Here is a 12,844-nt window from a genome sequence, read left to right as displayed (position 1 = left end):
ACAAAAGGCTTTGGTGCGAAAACATGGTCTGCTGACGTTCAGCTCTACTTGCGCAAATCGCATGCGCACCAACATGGCTGCAGCGGCTGACACCGTGTTTAGGACAGGTAGGCGCCGATATTTTTCTTATATATTCTGCAGCTTGTTAATTTTCTTACATAAACTTGGAAAGGTACTTTAGCCTTTTATGACTTTATCATCATGTTGAAGCACTGGCTATGTCACTTATTAACGTTGTACCGCTTGTGTCGTCTTCCTCAGGCTGTCTGCTAAAGTCGGACCAAGCGTGGATCGCCGTGGTTGGTCAATTTTGGTTGATTGTATTGCAGTGAGTGACCGTACCTTGGTCAGCTGTTTCCATATATTTTATGTAATGACATTAGTAACGGATGTAACTTGCGTATATTTGACCAGCTTTGACGATCTAGCATAGTGAATAGTAGTTCGGAAAGCTTGGCATTAGGTAACGGTTCACTCAGTAACACGTCATGAATATTGGTACGCTAGCACGCTATTGTACTCGGTGTGGGTGTTTATCCAGTCGACGGCTGTATATATGGCATTGATTTTTTAAGTCAGTGCATAGGCATGTATGATCAATAATGTCCCACAGGAAACGAAGACGTGTGCATTAAAAAGAATTACACGAAACTTTGAGCAGTGTTTTAGTCTTTCAGTTTCATTGTTCGTTTGCGGTGTCATGTATTACATTAAATTAAAATACAAAGAAACACACACACACACACACACACACACACACACAACAAAAAACAAAACAAAACAAAAACAAACAAACAAACAAACAAAAGATCTTGGAGTATGGGTGGACAACAAACTGAACTTCAGCAATCACGTCATACATGCAACTGGGAAGGCAACCAGGATAGTTGGGCTTATCAGGAGGTCTTTTGACTACCTAACGAAGGATACATTTGTCCAGCTTTTCAAGAGCCTTGTGCGACCTATTCTGGAGTATGGACACAGCGTCTGGCAACCGTGTCAGAAAACACTCTGCAGCGACATTGAAGATGTGCAACGGCGAGCGACAAAACTGCTGGGGTCTCTGAAGGATAAGCCATACCCAGAGGGACTGAGAGCTCTAAAACTGCCCAAACTGGAACACCACAGACTCAGGGGCGACATGATCGAGGTCTACAAATACCTGCATGGCTACTACACAGTCAAAAGACCAAAACTGACACTGGCAAGCGGGAGAGCGCTCCGTGAACACTCCCTCAAGCTACAAAAAGACAGGCACCGACTGGATCTCCAAGGGAACTACTTCGTACACAGAATAGTTGCGACATGGAATGGTCTCCCTGAGGAGCTTGTGACAGCACCAACAACCAATGCCTTCAAGAGTTGACTGGACAATCATTGGAGACACCTGCCTAGCCTGTATGAACCAAAGTGCCAAAGTTAAAGTCAATCTTTTGCTGGCCACGCATGACGATCACCAAATATCTGAATTTTCAGAGGAACCACGAACAGACCACCAGTCTCAACCGTGGATCAAGTCAAAAACAACAACAACAACAAAACCAAAAAAAAACCCACACACACACACACACACAAACAAACCCACTCAGAGCAAGATTATACATAGTCATGTGCAGGTTATATATTGTTACATTAACATCCAAGCCACTAGATAACAACCAAGTAACAAGATCCAATGGCCTTGCTAAAACAGCCCCCCAAGGAACTGTTGAGGGAGGGAGACAGAGTGGAAGACAGAAAAAAAAAGGGCTAACAACACTGCAGAATGGACAGGAAAACCATTTGCAGAGATCCAGGCTTTGACATACAACCGACTGACCTGGAGGAATCTGAACAATTCTTCTGTGCAGCACCCCAACGGCTTTTCACAGAGTTGAGGAAGAACAAGATTTGAACTGGGAAATCACTTGACAGATTTGTTTTTGATGCACCATTGTAATTCTCTTTTCTTTTGCTTTGGAAACCCAACATAATGGTCAAAAGGTAATAATCTACAATTTTGTGTTACTGAACATTGGTCAGCTCAGATGTTCCCCAGGTTTCTTACTAGGTCTGTGTCTGTTACTTTAGTCCATTGATGATATTCTTGGACAGACTAGCTTTCGCAGTTTCAGACAAGCTTGTTTACAGTCTTTACAACAAAACTTTGCAAGATAACCTCTACAATCATTCTTGGTAAAGAGGTAAAGAGTGGAATTCTATCATGGGAAATGTGACTGTGAGGTCATAACCACTCATGGACGTGTCCTGCAGTCAGTCAAGAGAATAAAGTACTTAGACTCGAGTGATGATACTGCTGGATCCCCACTGTGATACTTACGTTGCCTCAGTTACTGGCATAGTTACTGGCATATTTACCACCACAAAGGCCAATGGGATTTTATAGAGCTGCTCTGCAGAAGCAGGAGAATGAGCTCTGTGATCCATCATTATCAAGAAGGCTGCTTACAATAAAAGGCTTATTCAAGTTAGGCATGCTGGAGTTTGTAACTCAGAGACCTCAGACTACACCCAACTAAGGACATCTCCAGCCTTGAGGCTGTTCAGTGGCTGTTGGCTCAGTTGGTTTATCCGGATTACCACCAAACCAACAGCTTCAGTTTCAAGAAGGCGTCAGTGCATGCAGACTGATCCATATGTACTACACCATATCTGCTTTGAAGAAGAAAGAACAAAGGAGCAGATGCCTAAACATACCCACAGCAGAGATGCAATGATACAACAGTTGATTATGCCTCTTCAGGGACAGAGAGATGAACCAGACCGAGAAACATCAGGTTTAAAATGTATATCACAGTCTGATCAAAAACAATAATCTCCCTACAATGGACAACTCAGTCAATGTAGCACCTACCATTCCTACCACTTGGCATACCCTTGACCTCGTGACCTTAAACTAAGGTCAAGGTTAAAATGAGGAAATGATCCAAACTGCAATTTCACCCATCAGCAAGAGTTTGACACGTCACAGCTTTTTGATAAAAAAAACATGTCAAAGTCAATTCAGACATGTCACATGTACTGATATTGACAATAAACTGGGTGTGAAAATCCAAGTCCTCTTGCCATATTGCAGTTGATCCAATGCTTTTTGAGGAATAACTGTCCACATACTTAAGTGTTACAGACATAATACCAAGATGCCTTTGTTAAGAGTACACACAGATATGCAAGTGTGTGATATCACCACATTCTGTCATTGTGATGTCATGAGTCAGTTTTTGACAGTTAAAACAACAGTAAGAATTTTTTTTTTGATGGAATTAAAATGCTCATAATAATTAATAGGATAAAAACAAAAACAAACAGAACCAAAAAATGTTTCATTGGTCACCCTTCCAGTTTCTAATGAAAACCTTTTGTCACTGATTTTTTTCCTCTGGTTTCAGGTCACATGATGAAGGTTGCAGGGGTGCTGGTTTTGAGTCTGGCTTCTGTGTTTGCTGTCCAGAGGGACAATTTCAGAAGCTGTGATAATGTGGGATACTGCAAGTAAGAATTCAGACTTTTTTTTTTAATTTTGAAATATAGTTTATCTCCCTGTGTGGTATTGTTATGGTCTTTGTGTACAGTTGTTGCATTGTCAGTATGATGTAGACAGTGTAATTAAGCATTAACTGATAATATTGTGTATCTGGGAGAAAGAAAAAAAAATCTGAAGTTAGTATTTCCAGTTTCTGCTTTTTTCCCCTCCCATATTGTAATTGTGACTGGCTATTTGCTGGAAGTCAGGGACAGTGATGGGAAGAATAAGGATTGGAATAAAACTCTCCTGTAGAATCTACATCAGTGATTTCAGCTTTTGGCTCTTTGAGCTAACAGTGAGAATCTCTGGAACAGACTCTCAACAGATTGTAATTATACTACTAGAACTTTTCTTATATTTGACAAGTGTTGGGGGGAAGTGTAACTACACTTTAGAAAAAAAGAAGAAAAAAGACCAATAATATTCTGTCTGCAGGAGGCATCGAGCATTACAACCAGGATCTGCGTCATTTGTGGTGGACGTGGAATCCATGAAACTACACCCCACTTCAGTATCACTGGAGGTTTTAGACAGAAAGTCCAGTGTGAAGTTTGTGCTGTACATTTTTTCTCTGAAAGACAACACATTCCGTGTCCGGCTCAAGGAGCTGAAACCTTTGAGGCGGCGGTATGAGCCACCCCTTGGAGACGTGCTGCTTCAGCATCCAGAAGGCGAAGAGTGAGTGTCTGTTGTTGTTCCCAAATAATTCTGATGATGACAATAACAATATTAATAATTTGATTTATGCAGTTCCTCTCCATGTAAAATATGCACAGTATTCAAATCATAGCACATTAATGATAAATTGCTCATTAATTTGATGCATGTGGCGCAGTATGTGGTGCAGTGTGCTGATGTGTGTGTATGTGTTTTGACCACTGTGTCAGTATGTGGATATATGTTGTAGGATGTTCTATGGTGTCATGATAGTCATGGAGTTCTGGAAGTGGAAATATGTCTTATGATATGTGCACAGACACACTCACACACACACACACACACACACACACACACACACACACACACTCTGAATGTTTGATTGTCATTCAAAGTCCAGTTGGTATCTACCTTTGATTGATCATGTCTTTGTTGTTATAAATATGCTTTATACATTTACAGTGATGCTTATTTCAATGTTATAATACATGTTATAATCCACTGTCAGTCAGTCCAGTCCTTCGTCGCTCTTCCTTTTCCACTCTTCTGTCACTTCAGTCATCCCACCACTTCTCCCATGTGCATATACATTCCTAATTGGTTGTTTTTTTGTCTAATATAACTAAAAAGACATTTAACTAAGGAAAGAAACGCACACATGTATGCACACACGCACACACATGCTCTTTAGTGGTGGTATCAGTGAAGATGACAGATCTCCTCCAAAGAAAAAAAAAAGGGGACTTTGATTCTTCAATCCACCCACACACCTGCATAGTATCACATTTGTAAGACAAAAATATAATGTGTTCATAAAAATTCTTGAAAATTTCAGTTTGTTCCTGAGTTTCATATCATGTGATTATAATAAGATATTTGGTCTGCTGGCTTATGATAAGTTTAAAATCTTGGGAGTCCCATGGACTCATTTTACAAAAAAAAATTTAAGGTCACTGTCCTGCTGCACATTCTAAACTCTGCATTGCTTCACATAGATAAAGGCAGGGTCGCCTTCACATCATAATCGTCTAGGTTTCTGGGCAAAGAAGTGCATTTTAGTAGGAACAGCAATGCAGAGAAAGGAATTAAGGGAAAAGGGGGAAAGGGGCATATCTGGAAGGGGAAAGGAAATGACTGTAGTGTCAGACTGAAGCTCCGATACACAATTTTCAATTTTTTTATGTGTTTGAGAAAAGTTTTAGAACATCACACGGACCGTCTCGATGAACTTGCAGTGCATCCTTTCCATTTTTAAAGCATCAGAGATGTATATTTATGCATTTTCACTTTCAGCAGCCCCCATGTATGGGCTTGAAAAGACACCAGTGTTGATGCAATAATTACGTTGATTACAGGTTTCGATACAATGGCCAGAGTGGCAGCAAGCTGACGTTTAGCAGAGGCACATCTCGTGTGGTGGTGACGGTGGATCCGTTACGCATTGACTTCTACTCTAACGATGACCCAGTCATCAGCATTAACTCGCAGGGTCTGCTGAAGTTTGAGCACACCCGAAAAAAGCCGTGAGTATGGATGTTGTGCTGCATGGCTTTTGTTGTATGTTGAGGAATTGTAATTGATTGGTTTGTTTTGTTCTTCTCTGTTGTGATGTTGGTGTTTTGGGTTTAATGTTTTTACTTTTACATACATGAATATATTTTTTTTGTCTGGGGTTGGGGTGGGGTGGCGTAAGTAAATACTGAGGTGGCTCACAGAATTGCAGGTAGGGGTGGTTAGAGAATTTTTTGTTTGTTTGTAACCTTTCAGTTGATGATGTCAAGGAACACATACATACGCATGCATGCACGCACATACCCATGGATAAACATAAGCACATACACAGATCTATGCAGGCACATTATTAATATTATGTGCTCTCACAAACATGCTAATGAGTAAACTCACATGTTTACGCATGTGCTTATATACATATGGAAGGAGGGTGCAGCTGTTGTGATTCCTGTTGTCCCCCACTTTCCACCCCTATACTGGTTTTGGAGGAGCTCATCAAATTCATGCACACTTTTGTCATTCTTGAAAAAAAAAATGAAAAAAAAATCGCACAGCAAGACAATCTTGAAAGTTGAAACATTTTTCATTTGATTTTTATCTACTTTGCAAAAGCAAAGCTCTAGACTGCTTTATTAGTGTAAAAAAAAAAAAAATTACTGATTATATTTTTCGCTAAAGCTTTTGTGTGTGTGTGTGTGTGTCCGTATTCACTTTACTATGATTACATATTGTGTTGCTTTGATCACCCACCTTGGGCAAGTCTTCTGGTTCTTGTATGTTTGTGGCTGTTCAAAAAGACCTGATTCATATTGTTGACCACTTTGCTAGAGGGATTTGTAAAGCTGACGCAATGTCTTGTGATTATTGCTGTAGAGATGGGTATATATCCATACATGCTCTTTTCATACACTACAATCAGTGCATAGATCCACTCATTGACTCAAGCAAGTTGTTATTGAAAGGACCGAGGAGACATGCACGCACTCACATGGTGCATACATGATACCTGCACACACACACACACACACACATCCACACACACAGAGAAATCTATCAATAATTATATGGCAACCTTTCTTATTTTTAGAATTTGGAAAGTAACACACACACACACACACACGCACACGCACATGCACACACACACAACAACAAAGCAACCTGTGTGTATTTAAGAAAAAAGAAAGAAAGACAGGGAGATGGGACCAACTATCAGAAACCCTTTTGAATTAAAAAAAAAAAAAAAAATTGAATGATTTAAATATACATACGTCTTGGTTTTGTCCGTCACTTTCCTGTTGTTTTGTCTTTTTTCTTTTTTTCCCCCTTGTTTTAGTGTGCTGTGATTTTTTTTTTTCCCCATCTAAGTGTTATTTGGAGAGGGAAACTTGCATGTTTCTTTGTATACTCAGAACCAATGTGTGGGCAGACTTTAAAAAAAAAAAAAAAATCCTTTTAACAATTCAAGTCACCAAATTTCTTCCATTCACTTTTTGAAAAAAAAAAATTTGTTTCAATCACCAGTTTTCTTCTTTTCATTCTTTTTATTTTGAATGAGTGAGCTATTTATGTATACTTTATTATTAATGTTTTCTTTTTTTTGTTATTTTGTTCAGCAGTTGCAGATTTTCAGTTGCAGATTTCAGTTTTGATTAATCTATCTCATTGTTAAGAAGAATACACAAAGTTAACCAATCATTTTATATATGAAAATGAAAATTTCACGTTAAGTTCTTAAGTAGTTGATAGACTGCTGGGTTTATTGACAAACTGGAATATTTATTTTTGAGAGACTTCATAATGTACACATTGTTAATTACTTCCATTGTACTTAAGAAGAAGAAGAGAGAAAAAATCAGAAAAAAACCAAGTGAGTCAAAACATCATGCGCTGTATTTCAGATGTGTACCATGAAGATTAATCAATCATTTTTTTCAAAGAATCAAAATGTGATTTTAAACATAAAAAAATTCAGTTGTTATTATCGGGTTACTCCGGTTAGTCAGTGTTTGTTAAAAAATGTTGATTGTAATAATTGGGTTAGTCATTAGTGTTTCAACTGTTTGAGGAAAAATGTTTGATAACTGCAGTGATCAGGATAGTGTTTTTATAAAACTTCTTATGGTCATGTTGTATTATTTCTGTCATTTCTGGGTAATTACTGAAAAAAAAATCCCAGTTGAAATAATCAGCGAGTCTTGTTACAGCCAGAGTACCACAGATTTGTTATTTAAATGTTCAGTTTTCTAACACCTTCCTTCATCAGTTAATGGCAGGTTGCAGTCTGAATCTAGCAGGGTGGGGATGAAAAATTCATTTGTGGTAAGGCAAGTCTTCTGAAGGAAGAGCTTATTTTGCTTGTCCTTGGATAAACGTTTTACCTTCACTCTGTATGAAGTTAACTACTCAGTAACATTAGACTTGTAAGTTTAAAGTCTGATGGGAAGGAGCAAGGACATTATAAATCAGTGTTACCAATGCTTTTCTATTGCAGATGGCCCCTTTTTTCTCATAATTTGGGTGCTTTGCTTCCCAGAGGATTTAACCTTGCTGTTGTCATCTTATTAACATACTAACTTGTTCCAATTCATTCCTATGTTATTAATCTTGCCTTGATGTAACCAAGTCGCACAAAAGCTTAAACTAAAGCACAAAATGAATGTCCTGAATGTGTTTGGTACCGTAATTCTCGGACTATAGTATAAGGTGATGTTGTTTTTGTTTTTGGTTTTTTTTGGTCTTGAACTCTTCAGCTTGAACAAGAGGTGCGTATCAAAAATGTGTGAGCGATCGCATCATGTAGACGGAGAAATACGGTACTTGCTAGCACAAACAGTGACTCTGCCTCTCCTTCAGTGGTGATGCCTACTGAAACGGTTTTTGGCCTTTCTGTTTCTGTCCACACATTAGGGGCTGGGTGTCATGGTTGAGCTCTACTGTATATTCTTGGTTTTCACCCCCTTTCAGAGAGGCCTCTGAGGAAAATCCTCCAGACGAACAACAGGAAGGCGCTGGGGTAAGACCCATCTGTTTTGCTTTTATGTTACTATTCTTCTTGTCTGGAATGAAATGTCATCTTTACCATGCGTTCTTTCTGCTGGCCTTCTGGTGTGTTTTGTTATTGTCATGACCTACTTCAGTGGAAGCTAATGCTATGGGTTTTTTTTATTATAAACTTCTTTTTTTTCACTCGTGCCTAAAGTTTGAAACAAACTGCATTCATTTGTGAGAGAGAGAGAGAAAGAGACTGGGGATTGTGGTGGATGAAAGAAACTAATATATTCATTGTTACTAACATCAACATTAAAGAAAAGATTTCACTGTATTATTGCATGACTGATTCCTTTTGATTTAAAAGAAAAAAGAAAAAGCTGGCTAGAATCTTCATGAATGTGGCATTGACTATAATGCAGAAATGAGGTCTTTGATGTGTTGATAGTATTTCACCTCTTGCTAGCGTGTTGCTTTTTATATCTGTTGTTGGCAAAGGAGGAAAAAAAGATAACAAAAAAATCTATGGAATGTCAGTGGCTGTAGTCTGCTTTAAATTTGACTAAAGACTTCACAAAAAGTTAAAGACCTCTTTGTAAAATCAGGTACTTTGTCATATATTTAAATATTAAAAAGTAAAGAGATGATATAGATTATGTAACTTGCATCTGATGTATATGGTCTTTTGCTAACATCTCATTGAAAATACTAACAGCTGTTTCAGGCACACTTGCGCTGTCAACAGCTTGTAAATCAATGTTTCAGACCCCAAAATAGACAGTTATTCAATGGTTTATAAGGAGAGAGAGAAAAAAACAAAAAACGGACTGTCAGTGTTAAAAACACAAGTGCATGGTGTGAAAGTACATCTGGTTATGAGTGGTGCTGATTACATTGGTTGTGTACAACACTGTTTGTCAAAATTCATTTTGCCTTGCCCTCAGGAAAACTGTACATTGTCCCAAGTGGTCCTTGAATTTTTGTGAACCCAGTAATTTATATTTGCACAAATTTGAAGACCAGTGAGTGTGCCTGGAGAGGCTTAGCCCATATTTTTCCCAGTCTTCAGTATTGGGACTGCTTTTTTGTTATCGTTTTTTTTCCTAACAACATTGCCAACAGCCTGCGTAATGAGTGAGCTGTGTTGATGTTGTGGTGGTGGTGGTGTGTGGGGAAACAGGAGGGGGTAAAAGAGGAGGAACAGAAGACGGAGGATGAAGAGCCAGACCTGTGGGAAGAGACGTTCAAATCTTTCACAGACTCCAAGCCTTTAGGTAAGTGGCTTGCCAGCTATATACTGCCTGGACTCACCTTTTTTGGGGGTGTGGGGTTGGGGTGAGGTGGAGTGCAAGACGCTCCGCCACTCTCAACTCAAGAGAAGCACGCTTGCACCCACCCACCCACACTTGTTCACATTCAAACATGTGCACACATACATACACATACATGAACCTATGTGCACGTGCACGAGCTTGAACAAACGCATGCGCACACACACACGCACACGCTCTTTTCCCTTTGTAACACACACACACGCACACACACACACACACACACACACAAAAAAAAGCTTATTCAATTACCATCTTGAAATTGAAAATTTTGACTTGATATATACACACATTATGAATATATCTACATGTGTTGACATGTGTATTCTCTTTGTCAATACTTTCTGCCCACCCCCCAACATACCACATACACAATGTCTTTCACATGAACTATTGGAAGAGAACTTTTTTTTCTTTCTTTAAAAATTTTTTTTTTTTTTAAAGCAGTGAGTGACGTGTCAGTCTGCACTGTATCCAGGTTGCCAGCTTGGGATGAGCTGTATTGATTTTTTTCCCTTTTGTTTGCCTGTGACAATAATAGCATGGCTGAAAAACTTGACTTGTTCCCTGAGGAAGCTGTCAAGCTGTGAGAGTGTGTGTGTGTGTGTGTGTGTGTGTGTTTGAAGTTGAAGAAAACTCTAATTACACATACTTAACCATGACCCACTAGTGCAGACTCCGGCAGGGGTCTGATTCCTATCCTGTGAAGAAAACTGTTAGTAATTGCAGGATAGATGTGAAATTGTATTGGTATGGAGTTAGTTTACATATTTAATTTGAAAGTGATGGTAGAAAGTTAGGAAGGAAATCAACCATTTCAGCATATTTTGGCCACATACGCACGCTCACACACGACAGTCACAAAAGTAATATATTAATTATCTATATTGCTTGATTCACCTTGAAGTTGTGTTCGTCAACTGACACACGCACCCACACACACACTTTCTCTTTTACATTTTTTTAAATCTTGTTTTTATTTCTCTTTTTATATGAAAATATCATAAATGTATTGTGGTAGATACACTGTGCCCATACATACAAGAATGAAAAGTTCATTTTTATGTTCCTGCTCACACACACGCACACGCACACACACACACACACACTTGCATGCATGAACACAGCCACTTACATGCACACACATACATACATAACAATATAGGTGTGTCTGTCTTTTATCTGTTATTCGTTCTGTCACCTGGTCTTTCCTTTTCTTTTTTTTCTTTTTCTTTTCTTTTCCCAGCTCAAATGCATTCATTTAGTTTATTTTCAATTCACATTAGACTGCCCTAGTATGGCTGCAATTGATATTGTGGCTTCAACTATGAGACAGAAAATAAGAGAAGAGGGTGTCGTGGAGGAAAAGAGAAGTGTTTGTGTGTGTGTGTATGCGTGGAAAGGGGTGGAAGGTTGTGCTGTTGTTTACCGAAGCACGAACCTCAGTGGAAATCTGTGTGGTATTGTTATTGACAAAGAGTGTATGTGTGTGTGGGTGTGTGTTTGCATGTGTGCGTGTTTGTGTGTGCTTGTGTGTGTATATGTTTCTTCCTTTTTTCCCTTTTTCTAGAGGGTTCTCATTCTTGGCTGACTGCAAGTGCTACAATAAGTTTTATGATAACACTCTGATGTGTTGAAGCAATGATTTGATCAGTGGCTGACATGCTGTACTTTTTTTTCTTCTTTTTTTTTCTTTTCTTTCTTTCTTTCTTTCTTTCTTTCTTCAGGACCCACCTCTGTGGGTGTGGACATTTCTTTCCCTGGAGTGGAGCATGTGTATGGGATCCCGGAGCATGCAGACAACTTGGCCCTGAAAACCACCAAGTGAGGGAGCAAGACTTGTTTCACATTGTTGTATGTGTCTGTGTACATGTAACCCTCACTGCAGTTGTTTTCTTTTCTTTTTTTTTTAATGATAAAAAACAACAAAAAACCAACCCCCCCCCCCACCCCTTCCCAAAGAGTGACATGTTAAAAAAAAAAAAATTCAAAGTATTTTAATTTCCTTTAGGTTGCCGCAGCATAGCGATAGCAATAATGATATTAATGATAATAATGATAATACACATATCTGAAGGGCCATTCCACATGTGTTGGCAGTGCTTCACAAGAACGAGCATGCGTGTTCACAACCCCCTCTTCCCCCACCCACCCCCTGGAATGCAGACCAAAGTATCTAACATTAACAAATGTAGGGGAAGGTGGGGGATGCATATTTTCAACATATTCAACACACACACACACATTCACACATTCACACTCAGACACATTTTAAAGATATCTTGTCTTTGAAAGTGTTTTTTTTTTGTGTGCGTGCATGTATGTTCATGTGTGCGCATGCACTTAACGAGGTTCTGTCTGTTAAATGTTTGACAAAAGTATGAATAGATTTTGTAATCATTTTGTATGCAGATGGTGTAAAAAAAAAAATCACAGATTATCACAGCAACAAGAAAGGAAAGAGAATAAAACAGGCAATTTATTTAGTGTCTTTGTTTTCTGTGAAAATGACAAAGTTTTCATGTTTGTATATTTTTATCTTTTACAGATCCACAGACCCATACCGCCTGTTCAACCTGGATGTATTTGAATACGAACTGTACAACCCCATGGCTCTGTATGGCTCAGTGCCTGTCATGCTGGCTCACAAGTACGTTGATTTGAAGCTTAACCCCTGTATGCTCAGCTTTCTGTCTCCTCTGGATGATGGTGGTGGTGGTTGTGGTTTAGACTGGCGTGGATGGATTGGCAGTGTTGGTGTCTCTGAAAATGATGAGTGTGTTTTTAGTGCAGATTTGAGAGGAGTTGAAGGGTTTATGATACATTGTTA

General features: G+C 38.9%; 1 protein-coding gene across 2 annotated transcripts in view; it reads left to right on the top strand.

Annotated features, from left to right (window-relative positions):
• Positions 1 to 48: 48 nt before the first annotated feature.
• LOC143295658 (neutral alpha-glucosidase AB-like) overlaps positions 49 to 12,844 on the top strand; it is a 43,383-nt gene continuing 30,587 nt past the window's right edge. The window contains exons 1-8 of one of the 2 annotated variants that reach the window (XM_076607273.1): positions 49 to 107; positions 3,390 to 3,492; positions 3,962 to 4,204; positions 5,539 to 5,706; positions 8,660 to 8,708; positions 9,864 to 9,957; positions 11,742 to 11,838; positions 12,563 to 12,664. In XM_076607273.1, the coding sequence (XP_076463388.1) occupies positions 62 to 107; positions 3,390 to 3,492; positions 3,962 to 4,204; positions 5,539 to 5,706; positions 8,660 to 8,708; positions 9,864 to 9,957; positions 11,742 to 11,838; positions 12,563 to 12,664 (902 nt within the window). In that variant the 5' untranslated portion in view covers positions 49 to 61. Of the gene's footprint in view, positions 108 to 3,389; positions 3,493 to 3,961; positions 4,205 to 5,538; positions 5,707 to 8,602; positions 8,709 to 9,863; positions 9,958 to 11,741; positions 11,839 to 12,562; positions 12,665 to 12,844 lie in introns of both variants that reach the window. The other variant, XM_076607272.1, reaches the window with a different exon arrangement.

Source organism: Babylonia areolata, chromosome 21, assembly GCF_041734735.1.
Source record: "Babylonia areolata isolate BAREFJ2019XMU chromosome 21, ASM4173473v1, whole genome shotgun sequence".
Lineage (NCBI taxonomy): Eukaryota > Metazoa > Mollusca > Gastropoda > Neogastropoda > Buccinidae > Babylonia > Babylonia areolata.
The sequence above is the reverse complement of the archived record's forward strand: the minus strand, read 5'-3'. Positions and strand labels throughout refer to the sequence as shown.